Source organism: Eschrichtius robustus, chromosome 8 (assembly GCF_028021215.1).
Source record: "Eschrichtius robustus isolate mEscRob2 chromosome 8, mEscRob2.pri, whole genome shotgun sequence".
Lineage (NCBI taxonomy): Eukaryota > Metazoa > Chordata > Mammalia > Artiodactyla > Eschrichtiidae > Eschrichtius > Eschrichtius robustus.
In genome coordinates this window covers 19,974,411-20,000,241 of record NC_090831.1, presented here as the reverse complement: position 1 = coordinate 20,000,241, position 25,831 = coordinate 19,974,411, and the positions used below count along the sequence as shown (strand labels likewise).

The window sequence follows — 25,831 nt, the reverse complement described above, 5'->3', positions numbered from 1 at the left end:
CAAATGAACAGAAATGACTGACCCTAGTTATATCTTCTACCATTTTATAACAAAGGTTTAAACAATAAATACACAGGCTCAGCAATTGTTAGGAACAATGAAACAGTTACAAGATTAGAATGTAAAAGTGATACAAGTTTTAAAACTGAGGTAAAAGAATTATGAACCTAACATTCTAAAAAAAAATTACTAAATTTTACTTAAGACAAATACGAAGCAATGACATCTAAAGAAAATCACAAGAACCTTATAACGGGCAACATCAATATCAAGGGCAAAAAAATAATATGGATTCCACTTATTTTTCTACCAATTAAGTAAATCAACTAGATAAAAATAAGGGGTACTACATAAACTACCACCAAACTGGAAAATGCTCATTTTTTGTAAAGTGAAAAGAACTCATGATTTTTTTTTCATGATTTTTTTAATTAAAATCTTCATCTTTACTTTGTCATTCCCTTTCTTTATAAAATGTGTTTTCTTCCTACAACTTTGGTATCTTTATTTCTCTTCTACCTTAAACTCCTTATACAGTATCACATGTTTAGAGTCCTAAACTTGTATTTTATCCTGCTAGAAATATCATATTGTAGAAGCACAGTTAAAACTAAAAAGAAACGACCTATTATTCAAAATTTCCCAGTTATAGCACATAAATCAGTCATTCATTCATTCCTTATTGCAATTCCCTCTGACTTCTTGATGCAATGGTCTCTTTAGACTTCTCAGTTAAGAGCTCTTTGAACATGACTAGTACCTTAAGCCTACTTCCACAGGATTCAAGACTTTCACAATACTTACAAGTGAAAATTCTCATGGGATGTTCTGATCATGTCAATTTCCTTTTGTCTAAGAATCCCTGTGAGTATTTTTACCATGGATACTTTCCCATTTACCATCAGCCTTTGATTTTAACTACTGTCTTATTCCTCACAGTCAGTTAGATATAGGTACATAACAATATATATGGCCTATCAATACATACTAATATACAGAAATTTAGAAATAGTTATATTAATGGGCTCTTTCAAACAGGGCAGTTGGCCAAAACAAAACAAACAAACAAACAAAAGCCCAAAAAACATTTCAAAGCCTATTCTCATGCCTAGAATGTTATCCTGAAGGAATTCCAGATAGAGACTGTTACTAGATCTGTATTTTAATATCACAACCACTGAAAAAAAATACACAAAGTGCAAAACTTGACTTTGGAGTCTATGTATTTTTACATGTAATAGTTTTAAATTTAATGTTACTAAGCTTTTTAAAACAAATATTTGATACACTAAAAATTTCTAAAGGTGCCTTAAAACTTGGAGATAAAGATATTTATATATTGTGTTGGCCAAAAAGTTTGAGTTTTTCCATAACATGTTACGGAAAAACCCGGAAAACCCCGAGAGAACTTTTTGGCCAACCCCATAAAAGCTGACAAATAACTGGATAGATGAAAGAAAGAAGGGAGGGAGGAAAGGAAGAAAGGGATCAACGGTCAGACAGACATACATAGGCAAAAAGGTGGTCTCTAAATGCATGGATGAGGAAACCTGGAAAACAGTTAAGTCTCCAGCTTAGACTGCACTCCTAAGCTCCTCCTGACTCTCTTCGGGATATCCCTTACAGGTGACACTCAGTACCTCATAAGAAAGTTGATTATATATGACCACTGGCCCATTTCAGTTCTGACTAAAGTCTTCTAAGAATTAGAACTTTCACTGGGTTGCAACAAAAGTAGACCAGCTGCTTAGTTATACAGGCTACAGACAAATTCTCAGAGTACAACTCAACATTAAGGAAGCCATACCAGCTCTAACAGTCAAACTTACTAAAAATCCCATCTCTAACAGAAAGCTGAAAGCAGTGTACTAGCAGGTAATAAATAAAGGGAAGGAGAAATCACTTGATGGGTCCTCTGCTGTATTAAAATTTCACTATCAAACTATGGTCTAACACACCAAGAACAACCATTTCTAACATGGAGAGGGACTTCTGCTGCCAGTCATAAGGGAGTAAGAGGGTCCAGAAATACTCTCCTATAAGTAACTAAAAACTGGACAAAATATAGAAAACAATTATTTTTTTACTATTATTTTTATTATTTTTATATTATTTTTTATCTATTATTTTCAGACATCAAACAATAGGCAACAAAGGACTGTGATACATGAGAAAAGTGAAATGAGGTGAGTTTTACCATCAGCCAGGCTTTCTAACTAGAGGTAATTTTAGAACTGTGGTACAGGAGAGTTCCAAAGGGAGCCCATTAATCTCAGTGAGTTGATAAGACAGAGATCAGAGAAGAGAGACCTAAGGTAGCTAGAATGTGCAGGGTAGAATACATGAGAAAAGGAAGCTATGCAGAGAAAGAGCCCCAGAAATCTGCCTAGATGTTGCCCTTGACTCTTAGCTGAATACCAGTACTTATATGCATAGAGTAAAACCTCAAAAGGACAAGCAAGAACAACTTCTGGGGAAAAAACAATTACTAGAGAGCTGTAAGTCAAACAATTTCCAGAGTTCAGACAGGGCTATAAACTGTTCATTTTGCCACCAGTAAGAATGGAGAAACTATACTAAATACATGGGACATTCAGCAGAGAACCCAAAAGGGCTATATCTTAGAAGTGGAGCTAAAGTTAGCCCTGGAATAAAGGCTGCTCTAGACCCTCTCTCTAAAAGAGCTTAAAAATAACCTCAAAAGGGTCACATGTATTTTCAAGTAATTTAAATGCTTAACCAGAAAAAAGTCCAACATGCAACAAAAAATTTAATACCTATCATTCAATCAAAAATTACTAAACACATGTGAAAGCATAATGGATACCCATAATAGAGAAAAATTAGTCAATAGAAACATCCCCACAATGAAAGAGGTAATGGAATTAGTAGACAAGAACATTAAAGCAACTATTATAAACATGCTCATATGCTCAAGAATATAAAGGAAAACAAAAGCATAATGAGGTCAGTAGTGAAAAATTCCACTGGCTTGGATTAATTGCAAATTACACACTTGTAGATAAAAAGATCAGTGAACTTGAAGACATAGAAACAAAAGCTATCCCAAATAAAACACTGAGGACAAAAAAAGATGTAAAATTTAAATAAATAAGAGATTCAGCAGGACAATATCACAAGGTCTAACATTCATGTAACATGGTCCCAGAAAAAGGTGTGGGGAGCAGGGTGGGGGGGAACGACAGGACACAGATAAAATATTTTTAGAAATAATGGCTGAAACTTTTCCAAAGTTAAAACTATACACTCACATATCCAAAAAGCTCAACAAATCTCCAGCAGGATAAACAATAAAAGATATTTTCCACCTTGCCTTTTTATTTCTGTAAAGCCCAAATAGTAATATATTATAAGGTTTATAATAAATGTATATGTAAAATGTAGGACAAAAATAGCACAAAGGTTGTGAGGTGGAAAATTATAAGTCATTGAGATTTTCAGACTGTTAACTAGAGAATAACCTAACTTATTCTGATTGATTCAATAACTAAACCAAAAACCTGATCAACTGCACTATAATCCACCTGAAGGAAAAAACAAAAACAAAAAAACACAAAGCATTACCAAAAGATGAGCAGTCTGCGTGTGGGAGAGAGAAAACAAGAAATCCAAATTAGGGCCCTAGTGATACTGCTAAGAGGAAAGTGTCCTGAACATCAGATACCATATTTCTACAGATGACATATGTATCAAGTTATGATTAGACGACTTAGACACTAAGATTATCCTTTTGCCCTGGTTCCATGCTTACTTATTCTGACTATAATTTGGCTTATCAATTAATGCTTCCTTTTTGAACTTTTTTTGTATGATTATGATGCTTTTGAATTATAAAAAAAACCTAATACGTTAAAGGCTCTAAAATTTAATAATCAGATGAACTTGGCTCCACATTATACATTTTTCAAAAATCTATTAGCTTAGGGCTTCCCTGGTGGCTCAGTGGTTAAGAATCCGCCTGCCAATGCAGGGGACATGGGTTCAAGCCCTGGTCGGGGAAGATCCCACATGCTGCGGAGCAACGAAGCCCATGCACCACAACTACTGAGCCTGCGCTCTACAGCCACGAGCCACAACTACTAAGCCTGCGCGCCACAACTACTGAAGCCCGCGCACCGCAACAAAGAGTAGCCCCCACTCACCGCAACTAGAGAAAGCCTGCACACAGCAACAAAGAAAACACCGCCAAAAATAAATAAATAAATTTATTTTTTAAAAAAATCTATTAGCTAACACTTTCTAAAATTAGCAAGGTCACTTTAATTATTTAATTATGTCCTCAAATTCTCTCCATCTCTGCAGCTTTGTATCCTTATTTTTTATAAAATTTAATCAAATTCTACAATTCATTATAGCATACTTTAATTTCAACTTCACTAGAAAACCAGCATTTTTTAATAATTTTTCACTAAATGGGTCATGAAAAACTTTAACATCTAACGGTCATGACGTAAGTAAAAAGAACTTCTTTTTATGAAATCCTTTGACTTATTCCTTTTCTTCCTACCCTTTTCTCTTCTCCTTGTGATTTTTCATAGAAGAGGAGCTATGAAAAATTTAAGGGTTCCCTTCATCTATTTTGGGTTCCTTTTTGTTATCTCAGTTAATTATCAAAGGCAGGAGGTGTTATCTGATCGCTGTTCTTGTGAAAACAGGCAAAAATGTGTTGATCTTAATAATGAATGTTTGTAGCTGATTAGTTCACAGGGATAGTGTTTTGAGGCCAAGGTCAAGGAATGTTATTTTTTCATAGCCTCTAACCATCTTATGCTTCAGTTATAATCTTTGAATCAGAAGTATCATATTTGCACAGTAACAGCACAGTATTAATCTACAAAGCTACTCAGCAACAAAAAAGCTATTGTATTATTCCAAAGATAAAAATTATTAGGATCTATGAAATTTAAGATTAAACACAAACCAAAAAGAAATAAGAAACACAAGGGCTAGGACAATTGCTACTGTAAGAGTTACAGTAATGAAAAATGAGATTTACAAAATCAAAAGATACATTCCACATAGTACTTAACTCAAGTACATGGTATATAAAGATTTCAGTACAATTTTAATGTGCTTTGCCAATCTAAACATCTCACTTGTATGGATGTAATAATCCCACTTATATATACATCTTATTGTACTGACTAAAAAAATGTGAAAATACACCTTTATTTACAAATATGTGAGAACTGCTCTTTCAAAAAAACGTTAGTAATTATGCAAGAACAACCTCTGTAAGTGCAGAAATATACATAACATTTTATTTGAGATTGGCAGCAAACCATAATAGATTAAAACATCAAAGTATTCCCATTTGAACATGTTAGCTTAATCTTTCAAACAACAAAAACTATTTTACTGAATATCATTTATCAAAACAATGTTTTCAAATTTACCTATGCTATAATCAGGGAAATACAAGACAAATGGCTCAAAGCATCCAGTATTTGGACGAAACTTTTCCCAAACAATCTCGCTGAGAAAGATAACAGTCACATTTCTGTCAGTCTGTAAAAGAGAGATAAATAAAAGTAACTTTGCATTAAAAAATCTTAATCAGAACAGTAATTCCATTTGAATTTTTCTTTCAAAAGAAATCCAGCAAAGTTCCAACATATAACAAATTATTTGCATATTAATAAGCCATATTTAGAAAACCCAATCAAGGAGCTCACCCTTGTATGCAAATTTTCAAACATAATTACTTAGAATTTCCATAAAACTTTTAGGTTAATCGACAATTCAGTTACCCATGAATGCTAGGACAGTCACACAACGACTAATTTTATAGAAATTAAGAAACACGTCTGCTTGAATGATTAAGACAAGAACTTTTTATGGGAATTTTCAAAGAAATCACACGCTTTACATCAATAAACCAAAAAAGACAAAACTTAACATCTTTCATTATTAAAATGGCTATAGTACCCAGAGAAAAGAAAATACCAGTTGCATATTTTAATGTATATTCAAGAAGATGTTGAGTATACATTAAAGACACAAACAAGTGTTGAGTATCCAAAATACCAATGTTAAGTAAACAGACATCTTTTGAAATATATGTAGAAATTATAATTAGTATTCCAAAAATAACATTAAGAGAACAAGCTCAATGTGTATGTTATCCTTCTACAGAGTGGCCACAAATGCTAATTCTAATGCTAGAATTTATCTATAGACACCTGGCATTCTCAACACAAATTTTAATGCTTCCCATGTTCTTTTGGACGTCTCCCAAGTTGACAAAACAGACGTATTTGTTTTGTTCTATAACTATTCTTAGGACCCAATGTCATACATAAATTACACTATACTTTGATGGTGATTTACTATTTATTGATTTCTAACTTATGTGTAACCTTATATTCCAATTTTCATTATTTAGAGAAATATACTTCTGGCTAACAAAGATAGCTGAGTTCAATAAATTAGTAACTCCACAGAAAATGTAGCATCTTTATGAAAGAAAGAAAAAGATTTTTACTTTCTAATGTTCTTTTTGTCTTATTAATTTTTAAGAATCCTTGAATTCATTTCCATAGGGATAAAAAAGCATGCTCTAAACACAATCTTGATTACAAAGCATTGAGTTGTTTTTGCTTTAAAATATGATTACCCAGAAGAATTTTATAAAGTCAGTTAAAAAAATACTGAGAGGTTAAAAAAAATAGAGGTATTTATCAGTCTAAAAGGATTTTAAGGACTTCCCTGGTGGCGCAGTGGTTAAGAATCCACCTGCACAGGACACGGGTTCGATCCCTGGTCCAGGAAGATCCCACATGCCGCTGAGCAACTAAGCCTGTGCGCCACAACTACTGAGCCTGCGCTCTAGAACCTGCGAGCCATAACTACTGAGCCCGCACGCTGCAACTACTGAGCCCACGTGCCGCAACTACTGAAGCCCGCGCACCTAGAGCCCATGCCCCGCAACAAGAGAAGCCACCACAATGAGAAGCACGCACACCGCAACGAAGAGTAGTCCCTGCTCGTCACAACTAGAGAAAGCCCACACGCAGCCACAAAGACCCAACATAGCCAAAAAACAAAATAAGTATATTAATAATAAATTTAAATATATATATTACAAAATAAATAAATAAAAGGATTTAAGTTGGGTAATGTTCTCATCTGTTCATCTGAAAGTGCTTTCAACGTACAGTGATATCTATCATAATTTAAACTTCATTTTACTCTGATAAGTATTTAATATAAAAAAGTGTGAAATGCTTTTGCTGTATTTCTCTTAAATGAAATACACATTTAAAAATCAAGCATGTTTTCAGAAACATCAAAACAACAATTTTCTTTTCTGATGGAGTTGAGCTTACTATGAATCTTTTCATTTTCTTCAAATAACTTCCATAATTAAAACTAAAAAAAAGTGAAAGGCCTAAGTACTATGACCGGATGCATGATCAAAGGTCTAAGTACTGTGACAAGATAAAAATAGTGGGGTGAGCTTTACTCTGGAAGGGCGAGAGGACAGCAAGAATGCACTCTGGCTACCAGAGAGGGAGTCCTTGAGCAAAACAATGGGAAATAGTGGATGGATAAATGCAAACAAACCACAACAAAAAATAAATAAAAAGAAAGAGAGAGGGCTTCCCTGGTGGTGCAGTGGTTGAGAATCTGCTTGCTAATGCAGGGGACACGGGTTCGAGCCCTGGTCTGGGAAGATCCCACATGCCACGGAGCAACTCAGCCCGTGAGCCACAACTACTGAGCCTGCGTGTCTGGAGCCTGTGCTCCGCAACAAGAGAGGCCACGATAGTGAGAGGCCGGCGCACCACGATGAAGAGTGGCCCCTGCTTGCCGCAACTAGAGAAAGCCCTCGCACAGAAACGAAGACCCAACACAGCCATAAATAAATAAATAAATAAATAATAATTTTAAAAAAAAAAGAAAGAGAGAAAGAGACCTTTACTCAATGAGGATGGGTCCCTGGTGTCAGTAGTAAAATGCCAAGAGTTAATCAATCTGGGAAAGGCTAGACTTCATGAGGAAACTTCCAGGATAAGTCACCAAGAGCTACACTTACTCTTCTCTTGTCCTCTCCACATCTTCCCCTCAAGACTATTACTAAAAGGGGATTTTAGGAGTCAGCCTTAGGCACACAATGATTCCAGTGGCAATCAGCTGAGAACTTCTAGCAGTTTCTCAAATTTGAGTAATATATTTAACTTTTCAAAGGTGGAAATGCTCTAGGCACTGTCTCCCCAAATGTTTACTTTATTTTTATTATAATGTTCCTTAATACTTAAATAATACAGACATAAAACTAAGTAGGTATAAACTATTTATGCTCAAGGTACTTATAAAATTATAAAACCAAATATTTTTATTTATAAGTTAAATATAAAACTATAAAACTAGTAAAATTTAAATTAACATTATTTGAATATGATGAACATTACTGTTTTGCCTAAACTAAATCTTTGCTCACTTCATGAATATGGTACTAACAGGAAACAGCCACAGTCCTTTTGAGTTTAGCATTCCTATAGCAGCTAGTATTAGTAAAAACTGAATTCTCTCACCAATTTCCTTTATTCAAATTACTACAAACTACTGCCTGTTGTTGTCATCATATTACTATTTGGCTTTCACCTGACATATACATAGTAAGTCTCTCCCTGTTCTTTTCTCATTAGGCCATGACAATCACAGTAGAATTAGTGTTATTCAGTACCAACACAATTTTAAGTTGAAACACAAAGCTCGTTCCAAAATCTGAGTGGCCATGAGACAGAACATCAGATGATCCAGAACAGACTTATCATTCTTTTTTTAGATTACTGAAATGAAAATTTTAAAATTCTTGCAGAGAGTTCAAAGTCTAGCCCACCCCCACCATTTACTCTAGCAACCTAAAATCTTTTAATAGAAAGCAGTGTTAGCCACTTCACAATCAAAAATAAAAGCTAAAATAGTTGAAGAATAAGTCTTATCAAATCACAAATTGTTTTAACTTTGAAAAAATCCTCAACTTCACACATAATAGAGAAATGCATTATCAACTTTATATTAAGAGATTATTTCTCACCTATCAAATTGGCAAAATGAAAAAATGTGACAATACAGTTCTACTGATTAGGCCATAGGGGAAAAAGATTCATTCATCACTTACCAATTCTTGTAACCTAAGAAATCCAGGTAAAAGATTTGCTTCCATATCTCTTAGATACTCTGCTTTATCAAGAACCTTACGGAAAAAAAAAAAAAGCAGTGTCAAAATTGATTTAAAAAGCCCTTTAGCAAAACATTTACATAATATAATGCACAATTCAAGATCTGAACTTCCCATGTTAAAAAAAAAATGGAACTTATGAATTAATTTTTTAAATAGTATTTACATTTGTGGAAGACATTTCAAATAGGTTAAATAAGTTAAAAAATGAACTACTAACAACATGTTTCAACCCAGATTTTAGAGAATGGGTCATAGTTATACTAAAAAAGGTTTGTTTTAAAGATATACCATCAAAAAGATAATGAATTAAGATGCTCTAAGGACCTTTTCTTATAGGTATACAAGAAATAAAACTAATAAAACTATGTGCATTTTTAATTACATTTAGTAAAAGATAAATGTCTACCACGTACCAATAATTACAAAGCTTTCTGACCTGACAGAAGAAAATTCTGAATTTCATCATGTAAAACTTTTCTTGCTTGAACTTTGTAACTCGATACCAAACCCTGTTTAACTAGAAAACCGATCATGTTAAGAAAGATTAAATTTTTGTTCAGTGTTATGATAATGCTACTGGGATTATGTTGCAAATTATAATCATTTAAATTAGGAATAAAATTAAAATGCAGGGAATATAATACTATTTCCCTGAATAGTCCAAATTGTTTTGTATCTGTTTTATTGATTAATAGACAGCTTGAAACAATGTATGAGAGTAATCAACTTAAGATATTTAATTCTTAATTCATTTAGACAAAATAAAGCTAAGATTATTTACCACTAAAAAGATACAAATTAGTTTCTCCACTATGTATTCGCAATTGCAATTTTCCCATCAATTTCCATTTAAAAACTCTCTAATACAGGACACAGATTAATTCAAATAAACTGGCCCATTTGTATGCCCATTTTAATGCAAAACACAAAGCTGAAGCAGTAAGTTAATAGTTCATTCTTCTGACTGGATACAATTAACCCACTGTAATGAATGGTTTTATGGTATTTTAATAAATGATCCTTCTTCAAAAGCAATTATCAGTGCCCGCTTCCGCAGCACATACACTAAAATTGGAACAATACAGAGAAGATTAGCACGGCCCCTGTGCAAGGATGACACGCAAATTCGTGAAGCGTTCCATATTTTTGCTGATTCATTTTGTTATACAGCAGAAACTAACACACCATTGTAAAGCAATTATACCCCAATAAAGATGTTTTAAAAAAAGCAATTATCAAATAACTAATATTTGAAGAAGTTAAAATTTTAATTCAGATTCAAACATTTTTTAAATAATTTACCTGAAGGTATTCTAATAGACTCTTGATTTGTAAGCTTGTTTACTGACTAGAAAACATTCTCAGACATCTTTCTGCATTATTTCCTAAGTGCTGAAACTTACCAATTCATATATTAGGTGAACATTCTACGATTTACTCTAAATAATGTTCTATGCTAAACACCTGCAAACTTTTCCACCCTAATGTTTAGTCATCTAACAAATAACTTATTGAATGCCTACTTTGATCCAGTGGGCCTGAAAAGTGAGTTGGGTCCTACTTATTCCTCATGGCTCTTTGCAGAATATTGATTCTCCCTCTTCCCTAAAGACACAACTTTGAAACTCTACTTGTTGGAGTCATCCAACACTCTGGGGTCATACCTCCTTGGTCTTTAAATATTATAGTTTCTGACTATCACATCTCTAATATAACTCCTGTATTTTTTGGATATTTCAAAATCCACATAAATGACCTTCTGATATGGTAGACTCATTTCCTTAAATCCCTCTCTCCACCAGTGATCTTGTTGCCTACCCTACCCAGTGAAAGATCAACTTATTTCCTACATCACTGGTTTTTGAAGTGTAGTCTGTGGCCCCCTGTGAGGTGAGGGCAGGGGGGGCGTGCTGTTTCTGATACTCTTTCAGGAAGTTGGTGAGGTCAAAACTATTTTCATAATAATACTAAAAATTTACATGCCTTTTTCATCATGGTGACATTTGCACTAATGGTGCAAAAGCAATGGTGGGTTAAACTAGAGTCGCCTTAGCATAAATCAAGGTAACAGTGCCAAACTATACTAGCAGTTATTAATTCTTCACTATGTACCTGCTCTTAAGAAAAAAAAAATTAGACTTTTGCTTCTAAGATGGAGTAGATGTACTTTCCTCTTCCTCCTAAGTAAAACTAAGAATCTTGAGTATTACTTATAAAACAAATGGGGCTCTGAAAGGTGGAAAGAAGGCAGACCAGCTAGGGACCTCAGGACCAGAAGAATGACAACTCACTTCAGAGGGTGACTTGTCTAAGTTGTCTTTTTGCCTCACATATCCCATTTGTGGAGCTGAAGAAGCCGGCAACACAGGAAGGCCAAGCAGCACAGACCAAAAGAGCCCCAACAAAAACCTTACTTCCTCTAGCCAAAGGACCAGGAGAGGGGCAGCTCAGAGAGACTTCCAGGACTATGCACTCTCCAAGTTTTCTTTGTATAGGACATCAGTACATCACTGATTTCTTGTCTCCTCATTTCTTCATCCCCTAAACACTGGAGCACCAGAATACTCGGTCACTGGCCTCACCTCTTTTCTAACTCACTCACTCTCTCGGTGACCTAATCCTGTCTCACAGCTTTAAGTACTACTACTATATGCTCAGCAGTCCAAAATGGTATCTCCATGTTGAACCTCTCTTGACCTCAGACTCAAGCATCCAACTGCCAACTGAACATCTCTACTTGGACTTAACATGCCCCAAACCAAACTCCTCATCACTCCTTCTCCCCCAGCAAGACCCCACCTGCTGCAGTTTTCTCCACTCGGATAATGACAACCTTATCCCTTCAAGTGCACAAAAACTTTTTTTTTTGAGTCATGCTTGACTTCTTTTTCTCCTCCTCCACACTCACTCTATCAGAAAATTCTGTCAACCCTACCTTCAAAATATATCCAGTCCATATCTTACCACATCCATTGCTACTACCCCAGTCTAAGCCAACATGTTGTTTGCCTAGATTAATACAAATGCTTCATAACTAGTTGTATTAGTTTCCTAGGGCTACCATAACAAAGTACCACAAACAGGGTGGCTTAACCAACAGAAATTTATTATCTCACAGTTCTGGAAGCTAAAAGTCCAAGATCAAGTTACTGGCAGGGCCATGCTTCCCATGAAGGTTCTAGAGAAGGATCTGTATCAGGTCCCTCTCCTAGCTCCTGATAATCCCCTGCCTTGTGGCAGCATAACTCCAATCTTCATGTGGCATTTTCTCTATGTGCGTGTCTGTCTCAAAATTTCTTCTTTTTATTAGGACATCAGTCATATTGGATGAGGGGCCCAATCTACTCTAGTATGACCTCAACTTAACTAATTAGAACTGCAACGACCCCATTTACAAATAAGGTCATATTCTGAGGTAGTAGGGGTTAGAATTTCAACATACGAATTTTTGGAGGAAACAAATCAACCCATAACACTAGCCTGCACTAGTGTACTCTTGTACTCTTCATTTGATTCTCAAATAAGTATCAAATGTACCTGTACTCTTCATTTGATTCTCAACATTACCCCTCTCCCCCTTACTTAAACTATATTCCAGCCAAAATGGCCTCCTTCATATTCTTTGAATACACAGGCATGCTCCAGTCTCCTCTGTACGCTCACATAAATCTCTTTGCTTGGAATACTCTTTTTTCAGATATTTTCATGACTTGCCCCTCACTTCCTTCAGGTTTCAGCTCAGTTATCATCATCTCAGTGAGATCTTCTCTGCCTTCCCCACTTAGAAAAATAACTAGCCTCCCCCGCCCAGTGGATTCTCCCTTACTCTAATGTACCACATCTGACATACTACATATTAACTTGCTTACTACCTATCTTCCTCAATTAGAGGCATTAGCCACAAGTGGGCAGACACTATTCTGTCTCTGTTCCATCTCCAGTATCTAAAATAGTGCCTGGCACATAAGAAGTACTCAGTAAATATTTGCATAAATAAATGAACAAAATTAAAATGTGGAAGGAGCTGTTTTATACATTTAAGGAGATGCAAGAATGCATAAGATGTGGTCCCTTCGGTGAGTATAAACTTAGCCATTATGAGAAGGTATTATATTAAAATGTAATTTCAATTCCAGAGATAATCATTTTTTAAAATAAGGTTACGGTGTTATAAAATCTCACTAATGTAAAACACATTATATATTTTCAGTTGTCTGCTAGTTATTTTCACATTGATGTAACAACTAAAACTTAAACTTAGCCAACCTAAAATCAAACAATTCATCTTTCCCAGACCTACCCATACATAATTGACAAGTTTGACCTTTGCTGTCTCTTCCATTTATTCTTTTCTGCATCTTCTGCCCCAACTCTAGGCCAGGCCCAAATTTCCTCTAATGGAAACAGTTACAAGAGCCTCAAAACCATCTAGCCTATGTCTTTCAATCCCCTCAAATTCACCTATTCAACATGCCTTCATAGCAGTCTTCCTAAAGCATGTTTGTTGCTCTAGTCTTCACTATGTCCTTGCCTCTCACTGCCTAGGAAATGAAATAAAGCTCGTTAGTATGGTTTTCAAGACACTCCCTGATCTACCCCCACCCACCTTTCTACTCTTCTTTTTCTTCCTTCATACTTTAAACCCACTACGACCAGACTATTTGGCATTCCCTGGCCTCCATTCCCATCTGCATGCCTTTGCCTAATTCCCTCCATAGGAAATTCCTCTTCTTCAGTTTTTTCCTAATGATACCCGAATCATTCTTTTAGATCTATCTCAAATGTTATCACCTTATGAAGCTGTACCAGATGTGCCTGAATCAGTGCTTTGCATATCATGGTTATTACTAACCACATTCTACATGTAGTCATATTTGAGTACGTCACGTCATAGCTCTTCTACTAAACTGAAGCTCCCTTTAGATAAGAACTACATCTACAGACTCATAGGTAAGAGAACAAACTGGTGGCCACCAGTGGGGAGAGGGAAGGAAGGAGGGGCAACATAAGGGTAGGGAATTAAGAGGTACAAACTACTACATATAAAATAAATAAGCTACAAGGATACATTGTACAGCACAGGGAATATAGCCAATATTTTATAATAGCTATAAATGGAATATAACCTTTAAAAATTGTGAATCACTATGCTGTACACCTGAAATTTATCTAATGTTGAACATCAACTATACATACCTCAATTAAAAAACTATACCTCAATTAAAAAAAGAAATAGGGCTTCCCCGGTGGCACAGTGGTTGAGAGTCTGCCTGCCAATGCAGGGGACACGGGTTCGAGCCCTCGTCTGGGAAGATCCCACATGCCGCGGAGCACCTGGGCCCATGAGCCACAATTGCTAAGCCTGCGCGTCTGGAGCCTGTGCTCCGCAACAAGAGAGGCCACAATAGTGAGGGGCCCGCGCACCGCGATGAAGAGTGGCCCCGGCTTGCCGCAACTGGAGGAAGCCCTCGCACAGAAACGAAGACCCAACACAGTCATAAATAAATAAATTAATTAATAATAAAAAAAAGAAATAAATCTAAAACATTTTTATAAGCACCTTGTACAATGCACTGTACATAATAAGTCTCAAAAGAAAAATATGGAAATTGATCTAATCAGTTTTCAAATAAGAGATGATACTTACAATATATACAGTCTGATCCTTGAGACTTTCAGCTTTGGTTATTTGTTTAAATAAGCGAACGAAGTCATTAAATGTTTCACAGGTTATTTGAGTAGAACATTCACCCTCTGAAGAACTAAGATGATTCAGCTTGTTTAAAATTTGTTCCAAAAGCAGCCTCAAGGTAAAGCATTCAACACAATTCACAAAGACATGAGGAAGCTGAAAACAAAAACCAAAAAAGTGTAAATAGAAAACACATATACACAACAATGGCTCTGCTGGATGTGCGCCATTTGCCCTTCTAAATATATACCCCACCATTCTCCAAACTGCTCTGGAGTTTGGAGAATGCCCCAGGAGGCTGACCACTGCAGACTGCATCGCCCAGACTCTTATTTTCTGGCTCTGGCTGGATTCAGCCAGTGGGAAGAACCAGGAGACAGAAGCAAAGTGGTAAGAGAAAGAAGTTGAATATTCATTCCCTTGACTCCCACCCCCATCCCACAGCTTGACAGTGGCTGCATCTTCTACCAAAGGCTACAGCTCGAGTTGGGCGGCCCCTCATCAAAGGCTACACCTCTTGCTGGGGCCTGATTACAGCTCCTTCCTGTGCCATTCAGGTCTGAGGGAGGTAAAGGCTCTCAGCACATCACCATCACTTATTGCTTCCCTTAACATTTCTTCAACCTTTGTAAAATATTATAGTCCCTCCATTAAACTCACTTTAATTATTTGAGTTTTCATTTGTTTCCTACAGGGATTGAAAGCAAACCTGTATTTCCCGCTAAAGAATTCTTACAAAGAAACCCAAGAACATGGGAATGTTAAAATTCTTAGTGGGAATTTCTTACTTATAATTTTAAGATAATATTTTTAATCATGTTCACACCTAAACCAAAAAAACATTTTTAAGAGTTAAAAACCAGAGTAATCCCCCTATGAGGACTTAGAACTAGCTCTTCATTTAGAGAACTATCAAAATGGAGCTAATTCCAGAAGTAACAAGGAAAAAAAGATTTATAAATATAGTCCGTTCTCAAAATGAAATCACAAAAGCAGTACTGATCACTCAGAGGAAGACAGCTTGGGGCATCTGGCACAAATAATGGAACTTATAACTGTTTTTAGCGACATTCTATAAATCTCACCCAATAAAGAGGCTTTTTTTCCTCAGAGTAGCAGTGTAACTAAGGCTACATTATATTTACTTAGGCACAATTTCACCAGCATTTTCTGACTTCCTTTACCCCCACTCCTTTATAAACTAGAGTCCACAATAGGTCTGTTAAGACTGTCTTGTTTACTGCTACCTGTGTGCTATCCATGACCTTTAATGGCAGCATATTCTAAATGTCTCTTTGTGTACCTATACCAAAAGTGGTGATAATCATCATTACAATGTTTAAGTAGCAGCAAAAATCAAGATACATTAAAAAATGAAATACAGACCTTAAATATGGAACTTCCATATTCAGTTTTCATGCTTTTATCCAATATAGATATTTTTGGACACTTCATGCAGGGAGTTCCAAATGCAAATGCCTGAGCCAGGACCTTGTACACTCAGGTTCTGAAGCCTGGTATGAACCTCAGGCATCTGTATTTTAAAATGCACAGGCAATCTTCAGGATCAAAGGCTAAAATCCCTAAGTTGATATATGCCAAGAACTGTGCTGGGGATAATCTCAAGAAACTCACAGTTTCAAGCCAGGGAAACACAAACATTTATCACAGCTGAAAGGGATAAATATTATGACAGAATTAAGCACAGAGCGCTGAGGCTGCACAACAGAGGGGCATCTAACACAGCCCAGAGAGTCAAAAAAGGCTACCCAAAGTGTAAACACAAGAAAACCTAGCAAAATAAATAAGCATTTGCCAAATAATAGGGTAGAAGAGTTGGAGTGAACGAGTACAAGAAAGCCATTCCAAGAAGTATGTGCCAAGGGTTGAAAGTAAGAGACAGCAAGAACTGTAAATAGTTCAGTATGCCACACAAAACACGCATACTCTGAGCTAGAGTTAGGACCAGGGGTAGCAAACTACAGCCTTTGGGTTAGCAATCTGTTTTGATATATACAGCCATACCCATTTAGATAGATACTGTCCATGGCTGCTTCCACACTGAGGAGGAGTTGAGTGGTTTTAATATAAAGTACCTGGCCCGCAAGCCTGAAATATTTACTATCTGGCCCATAAGAAAAAGTCTGCCCATCCCTGGCTTAGGATATGAAAGAGGGTGTGGCAATAATCACGAACAAGAGCAGCTAAACTTTATCGAGTGCTTACTATATACTAAGTATTGTGGTAAGCATTTTTCATGTATTAACTCACTGAATTCTCACAACAATTCCAAATGTTGTCACTATGAGCCCTACTTTTCAGATGCGAAAGCACTAAGGGGTGAACCCTGAAGAAGAACATGAGTCTGCCAGACTCTATCTCAAATTCTTAGGCATTACGTTAAGAAAGATAAACTGAACTCAGCTCACGAAGGGTCTTATATATCAGGCAAAACACCCGAACATTTTCCTAAAGATCTTATTTAAGATTTTCATGGACTAGCTGCAGGGTGGAGAACAGACTGCACTTAGGAAACTGTTGTGGAAATAAATGAAAGAAATAATGGTAAATGAAACTCAGGTAGCAGCAATGGCTACGATTCAAGCTACATGGAGTCAAGACATTAATGATACAGAATCAACAGGATGTGTTTACTGTTCAATTTACTGAGAGAGTGAGGATAAAGAAAGAGTAAAGAGCAAGTTTAGACAACTGCGTGAATGGTGAAATTCACCGTTAGAGGCAATACAGGAAGAAGGGCAGGGTAAAGGTGACATATTTAGTTTTGTACTTGTGGAGATTCAGACTTATCACTATCAATATTACAAATATGTACAATAATGGAGAAGAAACAGATTTTAGTATTTTTAAAGAATTTATTATTATGTGTGTTTTCCCCCAAATATTATCATCCAATGAAAGTTAGAGAGAGGAATTTGGCTCAACTTAAAAAGTACATTCTAACATCAAGGCTCAAGTTATTTAACAATGCCTTCTTAAGCTTACAGTCTTTGAAGGTCTTCAACCAAAAGTTGGTCAGAAATGTTTTATGTAGAAGATATTCCTTCAGAGAAAGGTAAACTAAACATCTCCCAGATCCCTTCTATTTCTAGGAGTCTATGAATAAAAATCAATTAACAATGAGTTTCGGATATTCTTACCTCTAAACTTTTCAACAAAGTTTGTGTTACATAGGTCTTTCCACTGGCAGTATGTCCATAAATAAAAATGGATGGAAAGCTGAAATGATGTCTCTAGCAGAGAAAAGACAAATATCAGTCTGCACATACAAAACAGAAAATAAACATTCATCAACTTGTGACAAACTTTTCCATGATAAAGTAAATTATTCAATCCAAATGATTTCTACAGTGAGCATTTAGTGGATTCATCATTACACCTTAAACCTACTTGAATTCAACTCTACTCTTTCTCAAAATTTCTGGAAAATCACATTTGGCCTATTTATTATATATGATATATTACTATACATATATATATTCAACCCTTTTATTATTATACAGGTTTATATATATAAATGTTTGTATTTTCAAATTTATGAGAGATTTAACAGAATTTTCAAGAATAATTTTGACCATACTTCAATTTTTTCTTAACCTTTTTTTATAGAATCTAAGCCCACAGGCTGCAACTTCAGTCTACATTCTAAGGTTTGAAACTAAGCATATGTAATCACAGGGCTAGAAAGAATTTCAAGAGTCCTCTGTTCTAAGGAAAACTTACAGGATACTTCTGAATTATGCATACTACATTTACCTTGGCCTAAATGTGTACATTTCATCATTGTTTTCAATGATCAAATCTACACAGCATATATTTCAAAATACATATTCCCAAGATTCTCCTGAAGTACATTGAGTCAGCAGCCTAGAGAAAAGTAAAAATTGTCAAACACCCCTATATTGGTCTGGTCAATACTACAAATATGTTTCATTCATTCAATGAACATTTATTACACAGCTACTAAATGCTGAAAACCATGATGCACTAAAGAGTACAAAAATCAGTTAGAGATAAAACCTGCTTTGGAGGAATTCACATACACTTAAAAAATAATTATAAGAAAATTGGATGATGCAATTTTCATGAAAAAGTAGAGTCTCTATGATCATCATCTACCACTACAATAGTACAGTTGACGCTTGAACAACACAGGGTTTGAACTGCTTGGGTTCATCTATACATGGATTTTTTTCAATAAACATATTGGAAACAATTCTGGAGATTTGCAACAATTTGAAAAAACTCACAGATGAACCACGTAGCCTAAACACATAGGAAAAATTAAGTATGCCATGAAGCGTAAAATATATGTAGATAATAGTATATCCTTACAAAGGCATAAGGTGAATGATATTTAATATAAAATTAATAATGTGTTAGTTTTCTGTTTTATAACTTTGCTTCCAAAGGATTACATTACCATACATACCATATGGTATGTCTGTGCCTCCCAGCCTCTCCCCTCTTTCTCTTTCTCTCCCTCTCCGTTCCTCCCTTCTTCCTACCCCTCCTTCCTTCCTATAATTGGAGAAACTGTGTATTAGCCTATCATCACAGGTAAGTGGTTTTTCAAAAAATGTAACCATGTGTTTACAATACTGTATTACGAATATGACTGGAATACTGTACGCCATGAAACTTTATAAGGGTTCATTCATTAGTATATAAGTAGGCTACCATGAAGGAATTCTATCCATAACAGAAGGCTACCATAAAGCAATCATATCGCTGCTTCTTTGTTATCAATGTATGAATCATTATACCTGTAAATAGCTATGAATTTCTTTTTCACATTATCTTTTCATTTTTAATGTCGAGTTAGTAATAGGTATAACATGCCCAGTGTTTTGTATTATTAAGACAATATTGATATATTGACAGACGATTCATCTTATAAACAATGTAAACTTACAGTATTGATAAATACAGTATAGTACTATAAATTATTTCTCTTCCTTATGATTTTTCTTAATAACATTTCCTTTCCTCTAGCTTACTTTATTGTAAAAGTACAGAATATAATACATATAACATACAAAATATGTGTTAATTGACTGTTTCTCGGTAAGGCTATTAGCAGTTAAGTTTGGGGTGAGTCAAAAGTTACACACTGATTTTCAACTCCACAGGGGGTCAGCACCCCCAATTCCCACATTGTTCAAAGGCCAACTGTAGTCACAAACATTTATTACATTCTAGCCACCAAGTTACAAATTTCCTTTTTGCAAGACAAATCAGGAACTCAGATTTATACAGGAAAATACTTTCTAATGGCAAATGCCTATGGCAAGAGCAGCCCAACAGATTAAAAATGGATGTTTCATACAGGGATTCTTTTCTTAAGTTTATATATAACACTCTTCTAAATTAACTAGCTCAAAAATTCTGTAACAAGAATTAAACGCATGCTTGCTGAGCATCTCTGCTAATACAATACTATATTTCACCTTGAAAGAGAAGCACAAGATATCCTTCAGGACTCTTTTCCAAGCTACACTAAAACTCTCCTTTCCTGGAATCCTGCCACACTTACCTGCATCCATTATTTGGTGCTTAATAATATTCCACCTTACATCATCTTTTCTACTGTTAACTAGAATTGTATTGAACTCTTGCACTGTTATTTAACCTTTCACCTTCATAAACCTAACATAAACTGTAATAAGCCAGGATCTGGCACAGTGCCTGGAACAGAGAAGGTGCTTACTAAATATTTATTTGCTGAACACATAAATGAATCTGCTAAGAAATATGAATCAGTTTTTTATAGATCTTTGCATCTCCTACATGAACAGCACCTTACAGAAAAGTGCTATTAAAATTGTTAAATATGATTTCTTTCTGTGATCTACACCAAATCGATACCACTCATCTCTATTTGCCAACATTCATTTTCAGGAGGACCACTTCCGTTTGTAGTGATCTGGGTTTGTCTACTCCAGGGAAGGAATGCATAAGGTATAACTAAGAAAATGTTTCAGGGATAATATAGATAACTACAATGAAAAGCATTATAACTGGGCTTCCCTGGTGGTGCAGTGGTTTAGAATCCGCCTACCAATGCAGGGGACACGGGTTCAAGCCCTGGTCCAGGAAGATCCCACATGCTGCGGAGCAACTAAGCGGCCCGTGTGCCACAACTACTGAGCCTGCGCTCTAGAGCCCTCGTGCCACAACTACTGAAGCCCACGCACCTAGAGCCCCTGCTCTGCAACAAGAGAAGCCACCGCAATGAGAAGCCCCGCACCGCAACGAAGAGTAGCCCCACCTCGCCTCAACTAGAGAAAGCCCGCTCACAGCAGCGAAGACCCAACGCAGCCAAAAATAAATAAATAAAGTTAAAAAAAAAAGACCCAATGCCTGCTTTAAAAAAAAAAAAAATCTGACGTTAAAAAAAAAAGCGTTATAACTAGAATACTGAGGGTGCAGTCCCTGGTCTTAGTTCCCTAACTAATGTGCCCCTTTAGAAGGAGGGTGGTACTTTTCCACTAATACTTTACAGGCCACCCCAGAATGCCACCCGGCTAGTTGGATGAAAGCAGTACTTATGAAAGCAAACCAGAGGTGTGAGGGGAGAATGTGAGTGTGACCCTAAACTCTCATTTACTCTCCTTACAGATGAGATCCAAGTGTGATCAATTCCAAGTCTAATTAATGAGTCTGAAGCAAAAGGCTCACTAAAGACCACCAGAATATAATCAAAAACAGATTAAGTATGGAATTAATGAATGCTACCTCCTATGGAAAGGACTCCGTAGCAGTGTTCATCCAGAGGAAACATTTAACCTCTTCTCTTAGGCAACACCTGAACTGCTAGTCAAGAAGCCTAGACAAGACCTCTTCTGTGCTTTATCAACGCTGCAAAAGCCGCTGAAGTCTTAAACCTGAAGCACCGCGTTGGCCCTCACTGGTCTTGACAACTACCCATCCACACAGGACTTACACTAACTACCTCACTGAAACGTGGGGACTCACTTTTGAATAAGTAACACTGGGCAAACACACCTGTTGTATAAAATCCTGTTCAGCTGGGGTAAGAAGCAACTTCGAGTAGCTACTCTGGACTAACACCCCCTCAAAACCGTGGCGTGTGTAAAAGATGACGTCCTGGGCCAACGAGCCCTAGTGCAGGCCGGTCCTTCCCGTGCAGTTTAAGAGACCGCTCACAAGTTACTTCGGGTGAGGAGTGGGAGAAACCTATAACACCCCCTACCTCAACGCAAAAGACGGTCTACGGCCCCTCAATCCGAACGAAAATTTAACAATTGGAACATGTCGCAAGACCACGGAATTGTTTGCCTTCGGGATTTGGAAGAGAAAAGATAGCTGGACCACAATACCTCTCCAAACAGGGACTGCAAGGTGGACACTTGGGACTCGCGACAAAGCACCATGTTTTCCAGGTGAGGCATCCTGGCGGGTACCAGAGGACAGAGGAGCCCGCGGCCAGCTACGCGCTCACAACCGCAACCTCACCCACGCTCGGGTCTCCGCGCTCCCGCCGGAAACCGGACTCTCGGGCTTGTGGGAGGAGCCGGCGTGGCCGTGCGTCAGCGTGACGTCAGCGCGCAAGAGGAGCGTCGGACCCGCCCTAGTCCTCCACAGCCTGAAGCGGTAGGGCTCTGGGCGCCGTAGAGGGGTTAGCGGAGCCTGCTTTGTGCGGTAGGGCTCTGGGCGCCGTAGAGGGGTTAGCGGAGCCTGCTTTGTGCGGTAGGGCGTCTCGGGCTGCGGCCTTTGCCGCCCAAAGGTCGAGAGGGGGGTGCAGGGATTGGCGAACAGAGAAAGCACTTGAAGGAGCTAAGGGGGCCCTGTGGGCTCCACTAAGTCGAGAACCTGTGGCTTCGGTTTTCCCGCCTAAAGGCCCCAAATTTAGAAGCCGTAAGTGCTGGGGAGCTTTGTCGTGTAGCCCCACCCAGGAGGGGGAGGCGGTCGTGGAGCCGAGGCCCGCCTCCTTACAGGGACCTGAGGAAAGCGGGCTCAGATAACCAATATTCTCAAAAGCTGCGGGGTTTTTTCCTGAGGAGGGTGTGGAAAATTGGCGTCCGGTGCAAAAAAAAGACTGATGGAGTCAACAAACAACTTGGAATTACTAGTCTTACTGCAAGCCTGAAAACAGATCTGGAAATACGTCTCCCTCCTAATGGGAAGAAGTTCTAGTGTGAGTTGCTGAGGGCAACAAGAGTGAAAAATAATGCTATCTTTAGCATAAGGCTTTCCGTTTATTTGTTCGCGGAACACCTGCTAGAAACCAGACGCTAGAAGATTCTGGAAATAGATATAGGAGTAGACAGAAATGTATGGTGAAAAGAGGGTTTGGGATCCTGAAGCTGCTGGGTTGGGGCCATTGACTCAACAGAGAGACCTTGGAAGAATCGTTGAACCATTCATTTTGAACTTTAACTTCTTTATCTATAAAAGAGATAATAGCTGGGTTATTGCTAGGGATAAAAGATTATATACTTAGTGCCTGATGTACATAGATTTAAGTCATGGATATCAGAATCAGAATCTTGTATTTGTGATAGCCAAAAGGATCTCTTGGTAATCGTGGTCTCCTATAACTTATCCGCTAGTCAAAATCATATATTGAAAGCAATTCAAGTGCAATTGCCTAAGTACTTTAAGAAAGAATTATAAAGGGTACAATGGCACCATCCATCAAATCTTTTAGTGTTTCTTCCTAAGGGAAGCTAGCCCTTGACCACCCTCTCAAGACGGGGTTATACATTCCCATAACACTGTATCTTTATAGCATTCAACAAAATTATAAGTAAATTATCTAAATGTTAGTCTCTGCCTCTAGCTGCTTTGTGAGGGCAGGAAACCTTGTCTTCTTCACAGCTCCATTTTCAGTGTATACTATACTGGCTGGTACATACCTAATAAGCAGTCAGTAAGTAATTGTTGACCTGGGAGGAAGTGCCTTACTGCCTGGACAGGTGTAGAGAAGCTCCTCAGGAGGGAACTGGGATGCTGAGACTTAAGAATAAGGGTTCACCTGTGAGACCAACAAAGCAATTCTAAGCAAAAGAACAAAAAGACAAGCTAAAGACATAGAAGGGACAAGTAGGCAATGATATGCCAGGGACTAGCAAGTAATTTTTAAGAATAAACCTAGAGTGGCAGGAGGTCACGCTGGGGCAAGTGTATGTTATGCTAAGAGGATTGGACCTCATATAGGCCACAGGGAGCCAATGAAGAATTTTAGGCAAAAAAGCAAATGACAAGACTTGACTTTTAGGAAGCTCCTTTTGGCTACGGCATGGAAGATAGAATCAATTTGTCTTGTTAAAAAAACTGTTGCAGAGTTCTAAACAGTAAATTATAATGTCCTAAACTAAAGCAATGGGAAACAAGGTGACAGGGAATGGCAATTAAGGTTTATTAAACATAATGTGGCAGGCACTGTGATAGATATATTATCCCATTTAAACTTTGCAGTATAATAGATTTGCAAGTGGAAAAACTAGCTGAAATTTATCTTCCAAGTAGTGTATACTCAAACCTAGGTCTGCTTCACTCCAAAATCCTTAATCTTTCTACTACATCATACGGGGAAGACGCTGAATCTGAGAGAGATTTAGAAGTACATTTAATAGAAATCAGTGGCTGCTTAAATGAGATGGAGGGGGAAGTCTTTGAGAGTAACGTTTAGGTTTCTTATTTAGCTGATTTTCGGCTTTGCCACTAATAAAATCAAAAATAAAGTAGGAGCAGGCTTATAGATTTGGTGATATCTATACGGGATTTAGTTTTATCTTTAGGACCAAAGTGAGTTTCTCACATTAAATTTGAAGTGTCTACAGGATAACCAGATAGAGAGGTCCAGTAGAAATAGAATCTGAAGCTCCCAAAGAGAGTGGCCTAGAGAAGGAGACACAGAAGTTATCACCACATAGGTAGTTGAGCCAGTCCTCTGGATAAGATTACACACAGAGAATACATGTTTGTTACACATTAAACCTGCAAATAATCCTTCAAAAAAATGTAATAGTAGTAGATGAAAGTTGGTGCTCAAGTACTGTAAATTATTTTTTCCACAGAAAGAATGTGTCTTCAAAAAATATCCCAATAGTAAAAAGCTCACTGAAATCCTTTACAGCATATTTAATAGCTGTAGTTTGGGGCCAGCTGTATTAGAACTCAAGTTTTAGTTGATGGAAAAAATCAGGAGAACCTACAATCACAAGTAGATTGTTTCACTAGGTTTTCCACTTATCAGAATTAGTTTTATAAACCAAAAATTGGGGTAATACATATAGCGCTAGTTTAAGGAGTATGAGAAGATAATGTGGGAACGGTTTCCTATAGAAAAGAAAAAGTGAACACATCACAAGCCATGCATCACCAATAGTTATGCACGAGGGATGTTCTAAAGAGGCCTGAAAATTGCCAAGTCTATCAATATGTAAACATAAGGAGCAAAAAGTATAGTTTTTATGTGTTAAAAGGGTCTTTAAGCATAATTTTAATCTTTTAAAGTTAAAACATTAAGCAAATAACATGAAACAACAGGAAAATTTATTTTTCAAAACAAAGCTCAAATAACATGTTTATAAGTGTTTATGAGCCCAAAACAGGAACCTAATGAAGCTAACTTTACTATCTTTATTTTTTATTTTTTTTAACAATACCTCTGTGCTCTTTTAATCTTTGGTTACTTATTCTGTAATTTTTAACTTAATGATTTGTTTACTAAACAAACATAGAAGCTTTAATCCTAAAATACTCGGTGATAAAATGGGCTTTCAAGTTAATTGTCTTTCAATGCCATTTTGAAAGTCTGGTTTACATTGTGATGTACTGGCATTCCAAGCCTAATAAAATATAAATTAATTGTTTAAAAAGTAATCAAACAGAAAGAAAATCTTTAATAATGGTTGTGGAACTTAGTCATGGCATCA

At 36.8% G+C, this 25,831-nt stretch overlaps 1 protein-coding gene and 1 non-coding gene across 3 annotated transcripts in view; one reads left to right on the top strand and one right to left on the bottom strand.

The window, feature by feature from the left end:
* Nucleotides 1-22,428, bottom strand: part of ORC5 (origin recognition complex subunit 5) — a 72,598-nt gene extending 50,170 nt beyond the window's left edge. For both annotated transcript variants that reach the window (XM_068549917.1, XM_068549916.1), the window contains exons 1-5: nucleotides 22,268-22,428; nucleotides 18,065-18,157; nucleotides 14,859-15,059; nucleotides 9,149-9,223; nucleotides 5,418-5,529 (exon numbers count right to left, since the gene is read on the bottom strand). In XM_068549917.1, coding sequence (XP_068406018.1) covers nucleotides 5,418-5,529; nucleotides 9,149-9,223; nucleotides 14,859-15,059; nucleotides 18,065-18,157; nucleotides 22,268-22,339 — 553 coding nt within the window. In that variant the 5' untranslated portion in view covers nucleotides 22,340-22,428. The remainder of the gene's footprint in view (nucleotides 1-5,417; nucleotides 5,530-9,148; nucleotides 9,224-14,858; nucleotides 15,060-18,064; nucleotides 18,158-22,267) is intronic.
* Nucleotides 10,253-10,359, top strand: LOC137768967 (U6 spliceosomal RNA). The gene has a single exon (XR_011074886.1). It is a non-coding gene; the product is annotated as a U6 spliceosomal RNA (small nuclear RNA).
* Nucleotides 22,429-25,831: the final 3,403 nt, after the last annotated feature.